Source organism: Ischnura elegans, chromosome 12, assembly GCF_921293095.1.
Source record: "Ischnura elegans chromosome 12, ioIscEleg1.1, whole genome shotgun sequence".
NCBI lineage: Eukaryota > Metazoa > Arthropoda > Insecta > Odonata > Coenagrionidae > Ischnura > Ischnura elegans.
Window position 1 is genome coordinate 75717353 of NC_060257.1, and position 24986 is coordinate 75742338.

At 37.6% G+C, this 24986-nt stretch overlaps 2 protein-coding genes across 2 annotated transcripts; one reads left to right on the plus strand and one right to left on the minus strand.

Annotated features, from left to right (window-relative positions):
• The first annotated feature begins 15562 nt into the window (after positions 1–15562).
• On the plus strand, positions 15563–17880 carry LOC124169512 (histidine-rich protein PFHRP-III-like). Its single transcript, XM_046548145.1, has 2 exons — positions 15563–15665; positions 16874–17880. The coding sequence occupies exons 1-2, from the start codon at positions 15648–15650 to the stop codon at positions 17432–17434; spliced, it is 579 nt and encodes a 192-aa protein (XP_046404101.1). The 5' UTR covers positions 15563–15647; the 3' UTR covers positions 17435–17880.
• A 4643-nt stretch (positions 17881–22523) lies between these two features.
• Positions 22524–24084, minus strand: LOC124168870 (histidine-rich protein PFHRP-III-like). Its single transcript, XM_046547232.1, has 2 exons — positions 24011–24084; positions 22524–23093 (listed from the first exon to the last, which is right to left on the minus strand). The coding sequence occupies exons 1-2, from the start codon at positions 24023–24025 to the stop codon at positions 22533–22535; spliced, it is 576 nt and encodes a 191-aa protein (XP_046403188.1). The 5' UTR covers positions 24026–24084; the 3' UTR covers positions 22524–22532.
• Between the last annotated feature and the right edge of the window lie 902 nt (positions 24085–24986).

Sequence of the window (24986 nt, forward strand, 5' to 3'; positions counted from 1 at the left end):
CGCTTCATCAATGAGCCCTTTATAAGTATAATTAAGTAATGGTATTTTGTGAATATTATGTGATAGTAAATGAAAACATTCAATGCAATTCATAGCAATTCTCCTTAAAAATCAGTTAGAATTTCTTAAACCTAAGTGCGCTTTATCAATGAGCCTTAATAGGTATAATTATGTAATGGCATTTTTAGAGTTTTTTTCATTTTAAATAAAAATTTTAATTCAATTCATTGCGATTATCACCTCCAATCCGTTGGTATTTCGTAATTCTGAGTACGGTTCATAAATGAGCCTTTATAAGTGTAATTATGTAATTTTACGGTAGGGGCTTCTATGATTTTGAATGAAAATAATCGCTTAAATTTATTGCAATTCTCCTTTGCAATTCCTTAGCATTTCTTGATCCTTCAATGGCCGAACAAACTTACCAACTGATTTTATTTTTTGGTTTGCATATTCTATTTATTTACAACTAATTAAGAGACATAATTAAAGAAAATCCGATTTTTAAATGCGTTTTCAAGCATATTCTCAATTGGGAACACGCCAAAAAATTTTGCTATTGCTTAAAAAATAAATATATAATTGACCAAAAAAACTGAGTTTAACAACGTAATATATAGAAGTAAAGTATATCTTTTGAGTAAATGAGCATTGTTTACTGGAGAGCGAGTGAAAGGAAGAATATCGAATAAACCGCATACTCACTACAGAGGTGATGAAAATAACCAATTTTGAAAAGGCTTAATTAACGACCAATGTAAACATAAGTCATGCGATTTGCTTTCGAAGTCCATTAAAGTATTCACAGATACGAAATATAATTTTCATTAATTTTTTATATACATTGGACTGCAAACGACTAATCCTTAGTGTACTTCATCAGTGAGCATTAATAAATATAATTTTGTAACGGTATTTTGTGAGTTTATTTTATTTTAAATAAAAACTTTCAATGTCATTCAATGCGTTTCTCCCTTACAATCCGTGAGAATTTCATACATCACTAGGAGGTTTCACTTCGCAACAGTCAACTCGAGGGTAGCTGAATCGAGTTTTTTAAGTCCTAATTAAACAATCACCTCAAGCAAGGGAGTGGTTGCATTCATATGGCCGCGGGGAAAAATGACTTTCAGATATTGAGTGAAAAATTATTCAGGGGCATAAACTTTAGTGATCAATATACTTTGAAGCGATAAATGTCATTGATGGGTACCGTAAGTCCCTCATGACCTAGTTAAGGCACAGTGATCTAGCAATTGTGCTCTTTGGCACATAACACTGGACGGCATGAATGCTGGCCCTGACACCATTAATGCTGATTCTTATGTAAAATGACCTCATAAATCTGAATATGAACTCCGTTTTCCCCCATCACTTACCATTTTCGGGGGAGCCCCTCCTTCAATATTTATAACTAATTTTTCGGTAATTTAGAGTAGTTAAAGGCATTATTTTAGCATTTAAATTCATTCTAGGGGTTTTTATGGGTGTAAGATTCTAAAAAATGATTCTTAATGCTAAGGAGGTAGATTTGGGGGTAATTAGTCCCCGAAAATTGTATAGAAACATATTGAGAATGATTGATGCTGCCGTTTCTTTTTCGCAATTTTTCACGCATTTTCTAAACAAGAAACAGCCGTAATAATAAAATATTTTGCTACATAACATAGCAGCAATAATTTAAATTTGTAGCAATAGCTCGGAAGATTCACTTTACTATGCTGGCGCTCGCAATATCACTTGCTTGGGCGGCAATTCTCTTGCTTTAACAACTAAAAAAGGGAAAGTATAAGTTTCTAATTCCACGAAAAATATAAGATTGATATCTTATATTCTCATCGGAGTTAAAAGGTATTCTTTTTCCTTAATCATGGAGTGCTACAAAGTATCAGCCTCTCAAATCAATTATGTATGTTGAAGTTGTCGTAGTCTTCCATCGGCATACCTCTAGCAATCGCAGCAGCTAGACAAGGGTTCTGTTTTTCCAAGTTCTTAAAATTGAGTAAAACAGAAGGAGATGTTTTACTCTGGATTTTTTCCAAGTGAATTGTAGTTCGTGGGCGTGAGTTGTGATTATTATCGTGATTTGATGTGTAATTTATGCCACGACCAGACCCGATCCCATCTGTCCTCGTCTTAGTGAGGCTAAAACCAAGGACGGAATATTCGTGGGCCCCCAGATTAGGAAACTTTTCCAAGGTTCGGCGATCATGTAACACCTGAATCATTAAGAATAATGAGCTTGGCTTGGATTCCGAAAAGTGTGTTACAACGTTTTGGGTGACATAAAAAGGGATGATTATGTCTCTCATGTCGAAGAATTGCTGTCAGCGCATAAGGGCGTGGAGTGTAACATTACACTATAAGTGCATTTCTTTCATTCACTCCTGAACCTTTTCATACAAAATTTGGGAGCACTTTTAGATTAGCCCTGGGAACATTTCCATGAAGACATCACTGAATTTGAGAGGAGATCTTCAGGGAAGTCGAATGCGGGCATATATTAGGCCTACTGCTGCTTTTTGCAGGAGAAACTTCTACCTCAGTGTATAAAAGGAAATAAAATTAAGGTACTTTGTTTATTCATCGTTCTTCGCATTTGCTAATATACTCTTTGTTGATCGCGCGTGGTATTAAGGGCGCCAGCGTGGTGGCGTACCTTCTGAATTGTTGGTACATATACTCATTATTTTTTCTATGCAGTGTTCCTAAATATTTTGATTATGGCTGACATAGGCTTTTGATATATATTTCCATTATTCTGGGATATTTGGGGGAGAGGAAGATGGAATGGAAGCTGGAATATGAAGAAAATGAGTGAAAAAATTGCGAAAAAGGAAATATTGATCATTTTAATATGTTTTTATAACCATAAACGGAAACTAATCCTCTCTAATATACCATAAATGTTCATGTTTTAGACCTTTTCATCTCTCAAAAACCCAATGAGAAATATAAATGCTAAAGTAGTCTTTTCTATCCCTCCAAACTACTGCAAAGTAATAAAAATAAGAGGAGGGCTTCGCCCCGAAAATGGTGGGCGATGGAGGAAAACGGATCTCATATTCGGATTCAGGATGTCATTTTACATTAGTATCTGCAGGAATAGTATCAGGCCTCGAAAAAATTATTTTTTTGCCGTCCAGTGTATCTTCAACCAAGCCATCTTACGGCCAAATCACACTCATATCTTTCTCGAATTAGTTAATTTTTCACTCAGAGATTCTACCCGAAGGTTTTTTTTTTGATGGATGTGGGCTGGCAGCGGCTCTAGCGTGTGTAACATTGGCGGGCCTTGAGATGATTTGGATAAATTCGAAGGACAAAACTTAGTCTAAAACATTTATTAATTTAATTTATATTCACCTCTAAAGAAGAGAAAATCCTCTGTCTTATTACTAGTGCCGAGAGGCAGTATTGTAAATATACAGCAAAATCATTCTGAACTCAGAATACTTAATTAAATGCATTTGAAAATACTAAAATTATGCAATGGAGTGGTCACAAACGAAAAATCTGTCTCAGGAGATTCCAAAGATAGGTACAACCATTAACTTAAGCGTGAAATTAAGATTCTCAACTGTTCCCGCTCGTGCCGATGCTAATAACAGAAACAATCTATTCAATCTGCTCGGCTTGAATGGGAGTAATTTACGTTGGGAGAGGATTTCCCTAGCTATGAATACAATGGGTTGCTTTTGTGTTATCTATCTCCAAAGAGGGTCACAAATTTTCTAGTGATGGGTCGATTCCAAAATTTTATCGATTCCGGTCCCGATTCCGATTCTGACATTTCGATTCCGATTCTACCGATACCAATTCCATCGATTCTGATGCCATAGGCTCCAAGAAAAATATCACTTAATTCCAAGCAACAAGAAAACCACTTTAAAAAATATTACTCTGTAAAAGAGTCAGTTGACCAAAGCGTCTTTCATATCATCACTATGTAATTAAAATATAATAGCTAAATTTCAAAACAGCAAATACCTGAAAAGTGGTGTTACATGATAGGTAATACTTTAGAATATTGGCACTCATAATATGTCGACCATATATATGTATCCGAACTACAAGGAAGAGCCCTGAGTACAGAAATTTTCATAGCTGTAATAAAGATGACATACTACGTATATGAAACGTGTAATATTTGGCCCTTTCAAATTCTCAAGCAGAAAAACCAATTATTCTATATGCTCAGCCAGCAGGTTTTGACGTCTCCATGTTACAGTATTGCTGCCTGAAGAAAGTTGCCTTTTGCTACACACTTGAGTGACTAAGCAAGTACTTTCCTACCAAAATTGCAAGATTTCGGAGACTTTGGAATTTTTATTAAAAATTATATCAATGATTTTTTTGGATCTTGAATCTTCATGGAATTCAAGTGGACGAAGCAAACGAACTATAGAACTAAACTTCAGTTTTGTAGAGCCAAAAAAATTCTATACTTCTCACGTCATTTAATCAACCTTAAAAATTCTTGCTTTTTTTAAGTTCAAGAAAGGAACTAAACGCTAAAAATGAATATCACATAGGACGGACGCAGTAATAAAAAAAGCTAAAAGAGCCTTGTGGTGTGAAAACTCCCCCTTTCGCGCGACTCACCTTGGCGAAGGTGGAAAGGGAAAAAGGGTATCGGTTGTTGCCTTTCAATGAAACAGTTCATTTTTCTCTCTCTTAAGCATGCTGACTTAATCTCTTCAGCTTACTTCAATACCCGAGCCATATTTCTTATGCGTGGGATGGTTCCGAAAAATATCCAATCCTTAGTATTTTCACTCGAGAAATGCGCTAAATGTTCTAGTCGATCTATACATAATCCTTTTTAGCATCCTCAGTTTATTGTTTTAAGTCAATGAAGACGATTATCCATGCTTTAAATGACGATTTTCAAGACTAATGTTTTAAAAAACTTGAAAAATCGGCCTCAATTACCGAGCCTCAGAACTCGAGTTACGCGGCGTGTAGCTGAGCCTTGACGCGCGATTGAAAAATCGCTCTTATTCCTTCGTCGCAGACTTTTTCTTCCAAGATTTCTAATTATTACTCTTTAGAAATCTCTACTTTATATTTTGGTTCATATTTTCCGAGTTTTATTTTTCGTAAATGAAAGATAATATCAACTTTATGTCAAATTTCACGTGAAAAACGGGTCTGCCATTTTGCGTCGTAAAACCAGATAGATGAAAGCCAAAATCTTCAAAAGTCATTGAAAGTATAGGCAAAGCACCAGATCAAAGGAATATTGCGTTTTTTATTCCATAAAACTCATATCAACGCAAAACCACTAGGATAAATTTAAAGATTTTATGAGGAAAAACGATATCTCGCGTGGCATTGAAAAATTGGTCATGTTTGGCCTCTGTATCTCACTAAAGGTTCGTATATATGTAAAATGGCATATAATTCTATATCTGGTAATGATTTATGATTATTCACACTAATTTTCAAGTCTCTATTCCCAAAAAGGTCATTTTGGACTTTATTCCAGCTTTTTCCGATTTCGGACCAGTGTGTGCGGGGTAGGAAGACGGTCGGCCGCCGCGGCTGGCGTAAAGGTATTCGGCGCCCACGTCGACAACTATAGTGTATTCGGCAAGCTACCTGGCCAAGGCATTTGAATGAATTATCGGCTTTAAAAACTGTATAATCACATGAGTTTCATGATAGTGCTTCCTGTCGGCAGATTGCTGGACCTACTAGCCTCGAAAGCTCTGTAACCTTTAACTACTCGACTTGACAGTCGTAATGCTACTCGAAACGCTCGAGTCGAGTACCAACTACTCGATCGACTTAAATTTTCGAGTACTCGCACATCCCTAGAAGATATGTGTTTTTTCATTACGATTACGTAGCGCGAAAATTCAAATGACTGTTGGAAACGCGGTCGTATAGTTTGTTGTTTGAAGTACTACTGGAATCGGAATCGATTTTTCACCTTGGCAAGTACTCGTTTTCGATTCCGGTTCTTGGTCGAGAATCGAGGAATCGAAGAATCGAGGAATCGAACCGACCCATCACTAAAATTTTCATTAGCGTGTGCTAGATCGTTGAGTAGAAACTGGAAGATTTTTGATTATGGGGAACAACAAAAAATAGTTTTGACCTTTGCCAGACGACCTTTTCAATTCATATCCTTTGTTTGGCCGAAAGAATGACATTTTAGCTGGAATTGCATTATGATTTGCAGGTAATTGAACTGAAATATATTGAGAAGCTTTGTAGATACGAGATGAAGCCCTAATGAGGATTAATGTCTTTTTAAATACAAGTAATCATAAATACATAGGAATTTAAGGTTTTTACGGAAACTTGTAATGCGTAAGATATAGAGTGGCACCAACTACGAACTTGCCTACGAGCTAGGGGGGTGTTTGGGGGATAAAACTCCCCCTAAAACTTAGAGAAATTTTGAAATTTAATTCATTTTATTTAATTGGATAAATATTACTTATAGAATAGTGTAAGGATTGATTTTAAAAAATCCCTCAGAAAGCCGTAAAACTCACCACTTTGAATGATTTATCTTAAAAATTTTCAGGGGGGACCCGCACCTCCCGTATTCCATACCCCCAGTATTAGTTACGCCTAAAGCCCCCCTAGCCTTAATTCCTAGCTGCGCGCCATTGACGATAAAAATAAATGACACGGAAATATACCTCTAAACTGAATTTAGTGCTAGAATATATCATATCAGTATAAAGTTTTTAACCACAATAGAAATAAAAGAATGCAAAAATATCTTCAAAAATAACGTCATCAGCGAAAACTTTATTTTAATCAACGGTGGAAGAGTTATTTTTAAGGAAAATAGGGAAGATAGCTAAAATGTTGAACCGCGGAAATTATCTAAGTAACATAACTAAAACCGCAGATAGGAGGAAAATATTCCATTGACAATTGCAGGTATTACCCGAAATACTATTGACTTTAGCAACTAATTAAAGTTAATTAACACTAGGAGGACGGGAGTTTCGCGCTACCTATAAGGACGGCTAGGGGTCATTTGACCCCTAAAATGTATTTTGGAATAAAAAGCCTAATTTTCAACCAATATTCAGTTCAATCGTATTAATTGTTGAATCAGTTCATTAAAAACACTATTTAGCATTATTAAATATTATTTCAATCGTCAAAAGTTAATAACAATTATTTTAAAGAATCATGAATTAAACCGTATGTAGTAGTCGATTGCAAATCAAATAATGAAAATACATACACTCAATACAAAAGTTGTGGTACATGTTTAAACAATAGGGGTTCTGGGTTTACAAAATTTGCATTAAAATTTTTTAAACTTATTACTTTGTTGTAAATCTCAGACAGACAGTATTTTTTCAGCGCTGTTTCCACAAAATATTTTTTTGCGCTGAATGCGTTCATTGGACGATTTATTCATCTATATCTAAATCTACACACTAACCCGGAAGCCGCTTAAAAGCGTGTGGCAGGGGGTGTTAGGACACCAGCCATTTGCACATGAAAAGGAATTTGGAAAATGGAAAGGAAATTGGTGCAATGATTCAATTTGATGGTATTTGGCACTTTTTTCTTTTTTGTGCCCGTGGAGATATGGCTGTTGGATTTGGAGACGTGTAAATAAATTGATACATGCTATCCATCATATCTACTCTCGCTTTGTTTTTATTATGAAATAGGATGGTCTCTGGTATTCTTTTATTCGTATCGGAAATAGTGTCGTCTGAGATCATGCTGCTGAGTGAAAGTACATTATTGTTCTAGTTTGCCTGATTCTACGTAAGAGTATGGCCTAAGGTATTTTTGAACACACGCGTTGAATGGTTTACATGGCTATTTTAGGGGTCATGGATATTTGTGCTTCACGCCTGTTTTTTTCAAATCGTCCATGCAAGAGAAGTTTTCCATTTTTTTATGACTTCTTGCCAGCTGGATGGATGGAAAATAATTGTTAAAAGTTACATTTATTCCTGAATTCTTGTATGTTACGGTCACTTTGGTAACTATTTATTTCCCCAACGCTTGATTTGATAGCCAATCATCATCTTTGTCACAATATGGAAATTCATTTAGGATGTATTTTCATCTGTCAAAACCCAGTACTCGATTCCAAATTTATCTGGTTTATTTGGAATTTACCTCAAGGACAGCTGCATTTTGTTGGATAGAGCTGTGCATTTGCTATCACGCCAAAGTCGCCATCGGATTCACTATCTTGGACTTCGTCGCTTCCATCACACCCAGATGTTGATGGATTGGTCAGAATGTCCTTGAACTAATGTTTACGATTCACTTCCAGACTGATCTTTAATATTCCCTACAGCTATTTGAATCGCGACGATTCTCTTCTCTTGATATATTTCTCGACTTCTTACTTTCTTCCTCAACTCGCTACTGATATGCATGCAAAAAAATCTACAAACGAAAGCGCATAATGGTAGAATCTTCTGTAGTTGCATTGAAGGTATAGAGAGCTGGAGAGAATTAGAAATTCATACAAAAGGACAAAATTTTCAGAAGTAACGCTAATTGCCGTTCGAAAGGCAGGGACTCAACCGCCAACCGTATCCTGATTCGTATCTTCCAGGAACTGGCAGTAATGCTTCTTCTCCGACCTACGTGCGGATTCCAAGAGTAGGATTTACAGTAGAATTTTACAATCCACCCAATTCCTCCGCTCTCTCAAAAAGAGACAGGATTTTTCCCCAGGACGCAGCGTGCAGTCAACTCGCCCCAAGCCCCGACGGGGTAAGGCGGCACTAATACTGGACACACGGCAAAGGGGCTAGGTCAAGTGACAGTGCTGTCAGGCCAGAAAAATGAAAGTTATTCGTAAAATTGATGAGTCGATATTGAAAATAATGTCTCTAAGAGCTCTGAATCTTGGACGACGGAAAACATTTCTTGGGATATGTGACGATTTTCCGGTGTGGGTAATACAATAATCATAGAAAAGTAAATAAAACAAAATTATAATATCAAAATTACATGAATTTACGCAAATCAAGGATTGAAAAGGTTTTGTTTCCCTTTGCTGCCCAAGAAATATCGAAAGATTGTGCACAACAAGTCGCTATGCCTAGGTTTTCGAATACAGATAGGAGCCCTTGGAACGAAACTGGCATTGAACCGGGTACTTCCATATTCAAAGTGAAGAAAATCATCTACCACACTAGCCTCTTGCTGATTATATGATATACATGGCACTAAAGTACCCACGGGCAAGAAAATAGCGCGAAAACCAGTTGTGGGTCAAATGACCCCTAGCCGTCCTTCTAGGTATAACACGTCATAAAAAATTAAAACAAAACATTATTGTTGAATATTCACTAATTTATCAAAATATAGCCCAAAATGAACAAAGTCAAAAAGTTTCAAAATTAAAAAAAATATTTTAATAAGGGAAAAATAAATTTGAATTCTGAAAATGGGTCAAATGACCCCTGCCGTCCTTCTAGTGTTAACTAAAGTTTATATAGATTAGAAGTAAAGATTAAATTTTAAAATATTTCGGAGAATTTTCTTTGTAATTATTATTTAAAAGTAGTGCATTTTTCCTCGGAGGCGTAAAAAATAATACTTAATGTTATACTATTGGTAGTCTATGGTGTACTTAATGGTAGTCTATTGGTGAGAGTGCTTTGCTGCTCATCAAGGACTCCAGGATTTAAAATGCAGGTAAAACTTTAGGGCACCCGCATACAAAATTCTCGAAGTATGAGTTACTAGAGAAAGCAAATGACCCCCTTCTCTGATATGATTTTTAACTATAATCATTGAAATTCATAATTAAGAGTCTGATGGAAGACCGGCTACATGAGGGTTTTTGGTGATATGGCAGAAAAGAAACAGCGATGATGAAAGTATGAGTTACTAGAGAAAGCAAATGACCCCCTTCTCTGATATGATTTTTAACTATAATCACTGAAATTCATAATTATGAGTCTGATGGAAGACCGGCTACATGAGGGTTTTTGGTGATATGGCAGAAAAGAAACAGCGATGATGAAAGTGGGAGATCGTAGGTACCTAAGCACGTATATCATAACACATTTGATCGTTACCCCAACACTATCTTCTTCAGATAGCAGTCATGGAATTGTCTGTAGCAACTTGTCGATCATGCCGGATATTTGCTATCCTCTTTAGCTAGCAATATGATGACATGTTCATATTTCTCATGATATGATAGATGCATGCATGCAGTGGTCTTCCTCTTTCGTTCCTTCCTTTTATTGTGCGTTCAAGGACGTTTGCCAGTATACTATTACGTCTAAAAGTGTGTCTTATCATATTTTCTCTTCTATTTCTTATGCTATTCGTAAAGATTCTCTCTCCTGCTCTCCTGAACACTTCCTCATTTGTTACATTATCTACGCAAGTGATCTAAAGCATTCTCCGTCAGCACCAAGCCTTAAAAGCCAGTATGAAAACTATTCGTTTTCCACCGTTCCGATTGGCCATGTTTTACTTGCATAAAAATCCACGCTCCAAATATGCATCTTCAGTAGTCTTCATCTTATGTTAAAGTCTATATTTCCAGAAGTAAACTAATATTTCTCTCTATAAAGGCAATCATTGGCTGAATAATTCTGCTACGCATTTCTTTCGCACAAATTTCTCATAATTGCTTCGATTTTATCAGACTTCCCAGATATATATATTATTTTACATGTCTATTCTCTCATTTTCAGTATATATTTTGGCTCTTTGAAATTCCTAGTCCCGACTGCATATTTGTATTTTTGGCTTCTTTTTCTTCATTCTCATGTCCATTTCATTGCATCATACACTACTGGAGGTAAATTTTGACAATATACGCTTGATTAAAGCTTGCAATGAAGTTACTACCCATGGGGGTTGAAGTAAAGGTGGCGTCTGTGGACGGTTTAGGACGCTGCACTACGCGAATTAATATTCAAGCACGAAGCTGCAATGGCGTTATAATGATTAGGATCCTCATGCAACGATATTTTACGGCTTATGATTCCCCATTTTAATCACAGAAAACTGAAGGGCATTTGTAAAGTTCCGCGAAAGCATTAAATATAAGTGAACATGCTTATTACATTTCTGGTTGGTTATAAAAAATCTAAATGTTTTAATTAATTCCAGTATGGTAGAAATTTAAGCATAGCGAAACTTTGAAATTTATTTTCCTTTTCAAGTTTTAAGTTTCTAATGACACGCAGAAATTTTTATTTCTAAAAAAAACAACTATATTTGAGTAGTACATAATTATCGAGGTTAAAAAATCCATAGGTATATTGAAAATGTTCGTAAAGTGAAAATCTAAACACGATAATAGTCAGGAAATAAAGATGTGAAATATTATTCACAAGGACTACCTGTGGAAAATTCCACATTCAATCACTCATTCATGCCAGCAATAATTGCACATTGGCGTCCCGTCATTTTGTACTTAGATTTCTCATACCAATGGTGCAATATATTTGCTCAATGATATAGATTATTGGTTGTATGCTCGTTAGTCTGGAGGATCAATCAAATTTTTTCCCGATTAAATTCTCACCAAAGTTGAAGTACCAAAATATGATAACCTCAGCATGAATCCTTTATCGAGACCGTTTGACAGGGAGAGATGTGTGAAAATTTGGCTACAAACAGAAAAGAGGGAAAGTGTTATCATCATAAAATCATGGGATTGCCCAAACAACAGTTTCTGCCTTTACTACCAATTTCGAGAACGTTAACAGTATATGTTATTGCACAATGTGCAAAGAATGTATTTAAAATTTAGAAATTAAAAATAGGTATCTTTGGTGAGACACGGAGGACATCATATTAGAACCCCACTATAACACCCCTGGCAGAAACGGTAACTTAAGAAAGATATTTTTCTGAACAGATAGGCATTGGAATTTATTTTTACCCCGAACAATAAAGGACTTAAATGAATCCACGGCGATTTTTTAAAGAGAATTTTCTTTTTATTTTACAAGTAAAAGTGATATGCTCATCATTTTTGTATGAAATATATCAATCTACCTTCTTTTAAGCCTTTTTTAAACATTATATCTAGCACTGACTCTTATAATTCCATGGATAAAAAACACTAGTTGATGCTTTTATTTTTTTTCATTTTTTTAATTAATTCACTGTAGAGCTGGAGTCCTAACACCCCCGCAAAACGTCTTTTGAGATGACTTGCGAGGTAGCATGTTGTACGTAATTGTACAATACAGAGTTTCGCGGCTATGTGATAAATATTATTTTGCAGTCCATGCCAAATGTTTTGTAATCCTCTATTCCCAAACCAATTCACCGATTGAATCTCGAATTCCAATTGCAAAAATATACCCTTCTCATTCTAAACCTTAACCCCCCTAATATCTTAATTGCTACTCTGCCTCCCTACTTTTTCCCACCACCACTTCACAACCCCTATGTCTTGAAAATTACCCCCTAAAGGCCTGTCTCCACCTCAGACATTCTCCCGTTATCTGTTTTTATGCCTCCTAACTCCTTTGGCTTCCGTAGCCATTCTCACACGACTGGTGGATGTGATCACGTGTTTAAAACTCCACGCCCGGCGATGCCAACGGTTTATTTCCTTGACCGCGAAAACTATCACGTGTTTCAGCGTGATCTGTCACTCCTTCCGCTCGAGTGAGCATTCAACTTGACTCAAATGAGTGCCTGAGAGATAAGGAAAGGAGAGGCAACATTTTTATGGATGATAACTCTCACTTTTTATCGCCACAGTGAACAGTGGCATGATCATCATTTTTACACGGCATAAATCAATCTACCTCCTTTTTAACCTTTTTTTTGGAACATTTTAAGCGATATATTTAGCGCCGCCTCTAATAACTCCATAGATTTACATCCCCAGGCGGCACTTTTCTCTTTTTTCTTTTTTTTTTTGAAAGTAAAAATTCTGGTTGAGCCTAATTGGTAGAGAACTAAGGTGATGACCGAGGGGTCCCGGGTTGATATCCCGTATGAAAGCTTTGGACATCACCCAACAAAATCATGGAAGTGCAAAGTTGCCCAACGAGAGTTACTGGCTTTCCTGCCCTAAATATGTGATATTTAAACACCTGAGACTTAATTCTGGATAAGTTCTACCCTCACCTACGCAAACCAACCTTTGGGTTGTCACTGAGCGAGTGAAAATTTATTTTAATGCAGTTCTGAAAAACCTACCTTGCTTCTGAGCAAAATTGAAGGTCACGCATTGTCTGTGTATAGACTTTTATTGATGATAAAGATGAATTTTTATTGTTGACATTTTGGATGAATTTTTATTTTATTCTATGGTTTTCCTTTTAATTGAAACACTATTTGGATAGGTTAAGCGTTTAATGAAACATCGAATGTTGGTAAAGTTTCAAATTGCCATTGCTGAAATTAATTACTTCTATTATTTGACGCTTGTGTTGATTAACTCTATGTTGCAAAATTGCGTTCTTGCCCAAAGAGTTTTAGCGCATCAAGTGTTGTACGACACTGTCAATATATAAATATTTATGAAATGGATTAAAAATTTGAATGTAAATTTTCTTCTTCTGACGCGGTGTATTTGCTATGCTCCGTTATGCAGTTAATGTCATGCCATTCAATCATCCTATGCACAAATTGTGCCAAAGTATGAAAAAAATAAACCGTTTTAAATGTTAAAAACAGTGTTGAAAACGGTGTTAGAGGATAGAATGACAGTTAATGAGGAAGAAGAGGAATGAATAGAATAGGATTTTAGATAGAATGAAAGGGAGTAGGCCTTATTGTGAATTGAAGAGGGAATTTCTTGATGGAAGGGGTGGCTCCTAGGATTCTTCTTAAGGACTCCATAGAAACCTACCTTAATCGGTTAAATACTTAAATCATAATGGTCTAATGGCCGTCTTTAGTAATACCGTGAGATATTTAGGTAATATCTCAACTTGATCCTTCTGAATGACCCGTAGATAAAGAGATACGCTTGGTGGTACGAGGTCAGATACCATTGCTGCGCAATTTCTACGAGTGACTTTGTGAGGAAAGGATGAATCCTCGGGACAAGCATATTTTTAGATGAAATAAAGTTAAGATTATCTATGCAATACATTTTCCAGTTTATTTATATGATGATTTCATGTAATTTGGTGACAGTAGGCGTTCATATTGAATTTCCGTTTCGCACCCACCTTTTTCGGTCAGTGGGCTTCCTTCGATCGGCTTCAAAGATATTCTAATAAGTGGATTCAGTTCTTGGAAGCTTCTGCAACATATTGTTTTGACAATTCGGTTGCAGAATGGAATTTTCATTTTCTTCAAGAACCTCTTATGATTGAATGGTAGGATGTAGCTTATTTATTTTAGGATGACATTTAATAGAAGTATATAGCCATATGGCTATTGTAGGCGGAAAATGGTTAATTTATTTTTAACTTATGAAACGTTACTGTTATATAAATTCATATACATAATTTCACAAATTTTAGAGAAATACTCCGTTTTATCCAAAACTAAATTTTTTTAACCCGTCAATCTGTGCGGAAATTCCACAGAGAAAAAAATCATCCGTCTTGAGCGGCATTCAAACCCGGTAGTCCCGATTTCTAATCAAGTATTTTAGCCAATTAAGCAACCAATTCATTCGTATAAAAATGTGGATGCGGGAGAATGCGGGAAACTTAGGGAATGACCAGTGGCGTAGCGACGGCGATGGTTTTCCGAGTTACAACCCCCCATTGAGCCTTTTAAAGAGGCCAAAAACCCCTGGGTGTTTTCCATATACCCCTGTAGGGGCTCGAAATCTTCGGTAAACCCCTCCCTATTTCAAAATCCTGACTACGCCACAGGAAATGACCGCCTCGGTAGCTGAACTGGCTAAAGCACTAGACCGGAAATCGGGGGATCTGAATTCAAATTCCGTTTGAGGCGAATTATTTTTTATCCCCTGTGGAATATTCGCAGTTATCGCCGTGGCTCCCAATTTCTAATCAAGCATTTTAGCCAATTAAGCAACCAATTCATTCGTATAAAAATGTGGATACGGGAGAATGCGGGAAACTTAGGGAATGACCAGTGGCGTAGTGACGTTGGACTTAAAATTTTGTCCATAAAGTCGTATTTTATCTGACATGGATCAATCCAGAAAGTCATGCTTTATCGAAAATTCCATCAACGTCGCGAATTCAAATTGGAAAAGAGCCGAGTCATGGTGCAACAAAAAAGAAATTTCACGGCAAAGCTCACACTTGGTATGACAATTATTTTGGCGCCGCAAGATTGAATTGGAAAGGCCAAGGATAGGGAATCGTGGAAGATTGTAAATGGAATAAATTATATATTATATCGATGTGGACATGGGAAGTAACGAGAGTGAAAGACGACCGCCACGGACTGGGGCGGGGTTCGAGCCGACGCAGTGTGATTCGAGGTCGCAAAAGGGAGGGGAGGGGTGTCCCTTATCCATGATGCTCTGCGGGGGGTGGAGTACCCTCCCGGTGTGAAGTCGAATGGGGTACTGGTGGAGGGGCTGTTTTGCTTTAGGGTGTGGTTGACGGGAAAAACTTGGAAATGGGCTAAATAGGGGAAAATGGTCCGAGGGCGTGGTTAGCGGCTGAGTGCAAAATGCGAGGTATATAAAACAGGACGGGAAGCCTGGATGGTCAGCAGCACAGCCAAGTCTTGAGCCTGTTGAACATCTCAGATCCAGAATGGCCGCTAAGATCACGGTAAGGCTAGACATCTCATAGGACAGAATATAGAAATTTGCCCTTTCTTGCCATAACTAATATTGCAAATTATTTAGAGTATATCTGTATTAAGTATTTTCATAACAACTATAAAACTGATTCACATAAATTACCCGATTCATATTTTCCATACTCAGATTAGAAATAATAAAAGCATAAAACTGCAATATGAATAAAGAGCTGCCTTATAATTATTTTTGCGGCTACTGTAAAATTAACACATGCAATTAAACGTTCTTAAGAAATACGAAATCTATACACTTAATTTTTTATCTATTATTCAATCACAAAAAACGTTACCTGGCCATTACATCGACTTAACATTAACCAACTATCATAAAGAATCTCCATTCCCTGGCTCGGGGCAACCTACCCAATCGGAGCTCGAACCCGCGACCTTCCGTTTGGCCGCCACCGAGGCCGGCTTTTAAATACACTTTTTCTAAGTTCATTCATTCACCTGTCCCACGATTAAAGTTTCGGTCGAATGAAAATAATTATTCCGATTACTTATTGTTTGCTAAAAAAATACGCCTACATTATAGGAAACGATTGCTTTAATGGCCAATAAATGCATGCTTTACAGTAGCACTATTTATACAACGCTCTCTTCTGGCTCGTCATATATTTTCAGCTTTCTTACTTCAGCACCAGAATATTAACCTCAGCTGCACCAATTTATTAATATTTTTACACTTCTATCTTCGATTCCTTTTGGACATTAATTTCCTTTTACATAACAAACTAATGACTTATAAGAAATTTTATTAGTTGCCCATCTTGCTAATATCAAGTAAGAAAAGCTTATTAATCGTTTTTATTATAGTTTCTGTGAAGTGGACGCAGGCTCTGAATTGCTAGAGGTTATTAACATTCGTAAATATGGAATTCAGTGAAATAATTCTTGAACATTTGATTAATTTTAGCCTTTTTATTTACTTTAACATTTTACCTCAGCAACAGTTCAAAATGATTTTTACAGGGCATTAAATTTTGTAGTACCCAATATATTCTATTTTTAAAGAGTATAAAACCTTATTTTCCTACTTGTTACAAGTAGTTGCCTTACGCATATCCTTAGACATCATTCTTTATGGTTCATAATGATATCTTGTGACTTTAAAACAGTTCCGCCACTCCACTCACTGCATCACCAACTCTTAACTCTATGTATTTGTCTTCTCCAGATCGCCCTAGCCTTGTGCGTGGCATCCGCCATCGGCAGTGCCATCCCCCATGCCGCCCAGTATCCCGCCGGAGTCAACCCCCACGCCTGCCCCAACTACCCCTACTGCGACAACGTTGCCGTAGCCGCACACGCCGCTGGACACCACGGTGCCGTTGCACCCTATGCCGCACCCGCCTACACCGCATACGGACACCATGGTGCTGCCGTTCCAGGAGCAGCTGCCCGCTACCCCGCCGGTGTTGACCCACACCTTTGCCCCAACTACCCCTACTGTGGACCTACTCCCGCCCACGTCCCAGGCGCTGCTCACCACGCTGGTGCCTGGAACGGTGCCCACGCTGGTGCCTGGGCTGGACACCATGCCGGTGCCTGGAACGGTGCCCACAACCACTACGACGATGGCTCTTACCATGGTGATGACGGCTCCTACCACGGTGAAGACGATGGTTCCTACCACCACGACGGACGCTGGGATGATGGATCTTACAACCAGTGGGACGATGGATCTTACAACCACTGGGACGATGGTTCTTACCATGGTGATGGACACCACTGGTAAAAGCATAGCTGCCACCAACATGGAGACCTGGATACTTTTCCAACACGTAGTTCAGTGACCTTCCGGAGAGATTTTGGTGCACTTGTTGATTGTTATTAACGTGTACTGCTATCTGCCAACTCGTCTTTCCTTCCATCCATCACCAATGGAATTACAACGAGAGGGAACACCAAACCCACCTCCAGTCTTATTGTCTCCTGGTTTTCCACTGATAATAACCGAAAAGCACCTCCTACTTACAGCGAGAGTAGATGCAGTTTCCCACCAGCTGGATAAACAAGCAGTGCCTTGTTAAGTAAGACGCGCTCCTATGGACTTGTATCCAAAGGCCAAGATTAGCTGTGACTGCCCAAAGAAATTGTACGCGGCAACTCGGGCAAAAGCTCGAAATACCGTTGAAAGATTTCATGTTCCACTTGAAAAAATAAATTATATCTGTTGAAATACCTTGAATTTTTTGTTCAAATCCCATATTAGTTCTTAGTTTAGTTAATAATTCACCCTTATAATAATATTATAAAATATATTACTTGGGTGGATAAAGTTTCGCAATAAATTGGGTATTCAAGTAGTACTTGTACAAACCATGGTCTCAATAGGGCTTTACAAAGAGTTAGTTAGAACGGGAAAGAATGAAAATGTTTTAATCTATAGGCGATTGCCATTGCGGAGAAATTTTTTGGTCAGAAATTGAAAGAGTCATACAACTGCTCGTAAAGCTATTTTCGAAGGATGAGTATACTCTTCTTGTAAATATAAGTCTCCTAAAGAAGTTATTCTAACTAAACAACTAACTAACTAAAGAACCATTCTTTAACGAGTTAAAGAATGGTTCTTTAGTTGGAAGACACAAAAATAAAAAAAAATTAATCCATTGAAACAAAAATTGCATATTAATAATAGGTAGTATTAATTCTGGATTAGTTTCGGAAAATTCAATTTTCAACATAAGATTTAAACTGAAGTGAATGAGGTTCTTCTGGCTCAAATCACAAAATAACAGAGGGTTGTTGAATGAAATTATTGCTCACTGATATAATAAATATATGTCAAGCTGCATGCGAATATTAAAAAAAGTAATTGAAAATATTTGATTCTATGATGAACAGGAATGCGCATTCAGGGGCGCAGCTAGGAATTAAGACTGGGGGGAATTTAGACCCCCCCAGTAATAGTATGGAATACCCGCCAGATGCGGGGCCCCCCAGAAAAATTTTAATATAAATGGTTCAACATGGGAATTTATACGGTTTTAAGAAAGATATTATATCAATCCTTACACTATTCTGTAAGCAATATAAACCAATTGAGTAAAATGCATTTAACATAAACATTCTCAGAGCTCTGGGGGGGATTTATCCCTCAAAACCCCTCCCTCGCTGCGATACTGTACGCATTAGTCAACGTTTATTACATATGATTCCTTATATTGGTATATTTGGACCATGTGGAGTATTATACCAACTTCAATTGATAGTTACACTAATTATATATATGCTGCAGGTTGTTTACGGATGTCGTCGTTTCCCTGCACTCGGCTTCAATTCCTCTCTGTCATGATATTCCTCTTCCTGTGTGGGCGTTTTCCTGCAGTGGGTTTTTTCGCTGAAGGATACTACGCCCTTATCCTCATGTTTTTTCCCACAAACAGAAATCTTTTTCACACAAAATCTTCACACATAGTTGTTTATATTTTTGAAATTTCACAAATTGTGTAAATTGTACCTATATCCTAGGGGCGGTCATCAAACAACTTTTTCGAAAGTCAAAGTTCGACATATTACAAAATGTAGCCCGAGGTACCAAATGAAAAACGAAAAAATTTTTTTCATGTAGGTTGACATCCTACGGTTGCACCAGGGCCGTTTATGTTGAGCGTATGCAACCCGCAACACATGTCCTCTTTTTACGCTATTTCGGCGATAAATGTCGTGATTTTAATGGTTTTTTCAGCCGAGTCTGCACCAATCATGTATGGAATAGTCGAGGTAAGCAAAATAGGTCGAATAATCACGTTTTTATACAATCACCGATATTAAAATGCAAAGAAACGTAAAAAAATTTGAAATTTTCTTAATTAATGGTATATATTTTAATTTGGTGTACTCGTATGGGCATGATCGCACTAATATGACCCTACCGTTTATATAGAACAACATTTTTTCCCCTCTCTCATCCTAGAGTAAGGATCTCCTCATCTCCCTATGGGATGTGAAAAACACTGATGCCTTCATCTGGCGAATAGGTCTTTCTTGCCTGCAATATCCTTTGGAAGGCTACTCTTTGCACTTCGGCCCTTTCATCATTCACCAATGAGGATGTTTTCTGGATGAGCGAAGAACGCTTTGCTCTGGATGAATTTCTCAAGAACTTTACTTTTTACGGAATTGTCTTATTCTCTTAAGCATTTCCCAGATATGCTCTACTTCTGTAATCTTCCAATTTTTCTTTATTGTGAACCACATAGGATTAGAGTTTCATCATAGTCTCGGTTATTGAATTCAAAGCCACTGTTGGTCGTCTTGTTTCTATGTAAACGCGGATCACTCTGTTGGCCGTCATTCCCCATCTGCTGTTATTCATTTCCCCATTATCGCGATCAGCCAGCTCTTGTGGGATGTATCCCCTGGAAATACCACGAGCCATGTCCCGCGAATAATTTTGGTATTTGCTGATGAGAGATAAATTTAGTTCAGGATCAGGTAGACCAATATCAATCGTCTGAAATTTCATTAGAGGTAGCTGCGCACAGGTCTTTAGTTGGCGACCAATTGACCCAATGTAGATATTTGGTCCCGTCGTTGACCCATCAAATTTCTCCATTTTAAGTCGAAGAGGGAGTTCATCTGAATGCAGAGGGCATTTAAATCTATAAGTCACGCCTGAGACGCACGTCGATAAAACATATAGCGCCTCCCTTCCAGTCGGTCGCGGAGTTCGAATGTGATCCATCACAACCGATGCACCGTATGGAATAGGTACGTGTCAATTATAGACAAACGTTTACAATGCATAGTATTTAGTATATACTATGCATTGTAAACGTTTGTCTACCATTTTTTAATATGTTTGCATTGACGCAATTGAGAGGTTAGGTGGAAGAGTTCATAGTATCAACCTCGCCCGAATAAAGGCATTTTATTATTATTCTTTTCACTTGTATTCCCTATCTCCAATTGACTCTTGGTCTTTACATCATCATATTTTACGGAGTTATACAATCAAATATTTGCTTAGGCTGTATGGTGTCATGCATTTTACTAACATGGTCAAACAAGAGCAGTTGCTTCCTTTCTACGTCGCCGACAATATCTTTTTCCAATTCCTTCATCTCCCTTGCTGTACCATTTCTAACCTTATCTAGTCTAATCATTCTGCAAATCCTTCTCAAGTAATTTCCTTTTGTCATCAATTACCTATTTCTGTTTTTTTCCTCGATATCGGATACCTACGCTCCATATTTTATCACACTTACAACCATTAAAAAATATATTCTTACTTTCGTATTTGTGCCAATATATTACTTATATGGAAATGCATGAAACTTAATGACTAAATGCAAAAAATATGTCAAATATCTTTTTCTAAGATGAACAGGATAGCGTATTCGACAACCTGTAGGCATATACGTATATTGGTATATTGATGATCGTCCAAGCATTGGTAGATTTAGACTATCCCATTCAATATTTTATGAATAACCCATGAAATAGAATTTAGAGCTTTTATGATAATTCTCCCCTTTGTAATTCTATTGCTTATATCTTTTTTTTATTGCTTCAGATTTTATTAAATGTCACCCTCAGTATTTGGCTGTGATAAATAATTATTGCTGGATAAAAGAAATATTATCACAGCTTGCTTCTCGAAGGTCACCTGTAAACTGTTGCAAGCGCGGGGCTTACCTCATGGTAAACCCCGCGGCGAGTCACCCCAAGAATGTGCGCAAGGCCAGGTTCATTACCTTTCTCTCAGCTGCCGCTGAACTCCGCATAAATCGATTGCATGGAAAAATTTCATGGTCTCGGCTCCTTTGAGGAAGCCCCGGGGGCACCTAACAGATTCGATTCGATTCCTGCTCTCCATAGACAACCGGATACCCTCCACGAATACCGATCAATCAAACTTGCGTCATTTGCACCGTACGCTAGCAAATCAAGCTTGTGTGCAATGATCATTAATAAGTATAAGACATATTTCCTGTATTTTTATGCAAAAATTTCATTAATTAGCTGAAAAGTGGTCAACATAATGTCAGTAGGACCTCTAATTTGTCAATAGGATCTGCTGGGTGTAAGTAAAAAACTTTTGGAAAATAATACCCTCAAAATAAATTTCACCCGAATGAGAAAATGAGTATTATATGTGAAAAGATTAGAGTTTTTTTCCATTTAATTTGAATTGAAAATAGGAGTCGCTATAAAAATTAAACAATTAATGACACGGAGACTTGATGCTTACTAGTACCTCCACATAAATATTAGCAGACTTTCGTCAAATAATACCTGCTGATAATCCTCTTATCCCTTTTTCAGTCTGGTGAATATTAGCTACCTTTGTAATTTTACATTTGATCGCATTAATAAACCTCAATAGGTATACTGAATAAAATCTGTTGGGATACATAAAAATAAAACCAGAATAAAAAATTAAATAAAAAATTGGGAAATAAAAAAGAATACGGCATTTTATGGTCAAATTCATATTTATTTGTAGGATTTTTTAAAATTTTATATTCATGGAAAATTTATGAAACAGGCACAGCATTGCTTAGGCCACGAGGTACCATCGCAATATTACAAAAATAAAATTAATATATTATGTACAATGTCAAGGTACTCGTTTGCTCTTTAATACTTCCGGTAGCGGAAGAATTAGCAGATGACGGAATCAAACGCTACATGAACACCCAGCATTAGATCGACATGAAACGATCAATGAGTAGCAGGGAATCGTATCGGAATAAGCGTAATCCCTTCAGCTCACTCAGGAACATTCAAAATATCAGCACAAGAGATGGATAGGATCCCTACACAATGGCCATGGTTGGAGGTATTTGGAGAAAATCCTGGTGTCGTGCTTGGTACTTGTCTTCCATTTACCAGTGGTGTCCATCACCGTGGTAAGAACCATCGTCCCAGCGAGCGTCGTGATGATAGGAACCGTCATCTTCACCGTGGTAGGAACCGTCATCACCATGGTAAGAACCATCGTCATAGTGGCCATGGGCACCGGCATGGTGTCCAGCCCAGGCACCAGCATGAGCGCCATTCCATGCACCAGCGTGAGCACCGTTCCAGGCACCAGCGTGGTTCCCGGCCCAAGCACCGGCGTGGTGAGCAGCAGCTGGGACGTGGGCGGGGGTAGGTCCGCAGTAGGGGTAGTTGGGGCAGAGATGGGGGTCTACTCCTGCGGGGTACTTGGCACCAGCACCATGGGCAGCTTGAGCTCCGTGGACGGCGGCACCGTGGTGTCCGTAGGCAGCGTAGGCGGGTGCGGCGTAGGGTCCAACGGCACCATGGTGTCCAGCGCCATGAACGGCAGCGTTGTCACAGTAGGGGTAGTTGGGGCAGGCGTGGGGGTTGACTCCGGCGGGGTATTGGGCGGCATGGGGGATGGCACTGCCCAGTGCTCCAGCCACGCACAAGGCGAAGACGATCTGTAGAGTAATGGTTAGGGATCAAGTTTAGGTGAGGCTAGCAAGACGATAATTATTGCAATATTATATTATTCCATCTCAAAATTTTAATTCCTGTCTGAAAATTATGGTACGTCAAATACTTAAACTTGTCTAGTTTTTTATAGTATTTCAAATTTTCACTTATTTCATGTTGCTTTTGTAAAATGAAAAACTCAGAAATTAATTTATTGTAACATGCTACAATAGTAATAGAGTAGAATAGTTTTGGAGGTAATATAACTTGGAATACTTAGAGAAATCATGGTAATGAACCGTGATGGGTGGAATGCCTTGGTAAGTAATAGTACTTTCGAACTAAAGCTATTTTATGCGTTAATGAGATATTTGCCTCTTGGTTTTTCCTTTTTTTCCAAACTTATAAATATTTACGGAAACATATTTAAAATACTTCGGATTTGACTGCAATTTCAAATGAATGAATTGATATTTTTAGAAATAGTTAAAGTGTCATTTTAGCAATGCTAACCCGCAAATGAGGTGCAGAGAAGCATACCCCGAATCAAGTCATATGATATATTCAATAGGATATTTGTAGAAGTCATGATAGTCAGCCATGATTGACCAAAATGCCTCGGGAAGCAAAATTACATTCAGACAATAGGAATTTGAAGGATATAATAAAATTGAGAAAGCCATTATGAAATGTTTGTCTCATGGTATTAATATTTTACTACTTATGAAAATTTTCTAGGAATCCATTTCAAACATATTCCGAATTTTACATTGATTTCAATCGACAGAATTATTATTTTAATAATTAAAATGTCGCCTTTAGGCAATGCTAATGCGCATAAGAGGTGAAGAGAACTGCACCTCAATTGAAGTTCAATGGAAATGCTATAGCATCTCTGCGGAGGCAAACTGTGTATCCTTACCATTTGGTATGCCATGCTGTCTGCTTGAGTATCCGTGTTTGAGAGCAACGCTGTGCCTGTGATGAATGCTCCATCGGGGGCACTGTTTTATACTATATTGCCCCGAACGCCACGCCCTCCCGCAAAGAACCTTTCCATCGATCACCAACGAGTCCGTCGTCCATTGGTTGGCCCTTCTTAGCACATGCACTGAGCGGTGACCTCCAAACACCTCAAAACGTTGTCATCACTTTCATGAGCTGGGGCACACTTCGGCACAGTCATTTTCCACATTTCCACGCCGCTTAGTCCAGAAACGAAAGGCATGGACGCATAAAAACCCTTAATGCTACCGTATTATCGAAGCAGTCGAGCGTTTCCGCGTTGATTTCAGCATTTCTTCGATCCTCGTGGTAATATGGGTGTGATACTTGCTTTGGGCGTGTTTCAAGGTTCACAACACGTTAGAGATCATTGTGTTCTGGTCATATACGGCGAAGGATTATATTCCACATAATAAATGACTACCTCATCATTTTACTAAGATCATATTCATATTTGGATGTATTGATTAAAACATAGTAAAGATTTTAAACCTAAAAGTATTGGAGTCAACTTTCTTTGGAGGTATATCGAGGAATGCAACCTATGATACTGATAAACGGAGATATCGAATTCTCTATAATTTATCAACCTAGTACTACACGTGTTTCGATTTATATGCAATCATCCTCAGGTACTAAAGAAACTGTCGTGTAGTGCTTGGTTATTAATTTTGAGATAATACGATATCTTCATTTATCATAATATTATAGCTAACAGAAATGAATGGGCAGTATTTCATTTGCTTTATAATTCCTATTGATAACTAGATTCGCTATATACTCGAGATACGGGGTTATCAGTGTGATTAGTCAACACTTATTGATATTTCTAGCTCTTGAAGTATGTATTTTCGATTAAATTTAAAAAAATTAAGCTATTGAGTCCCTTTTAA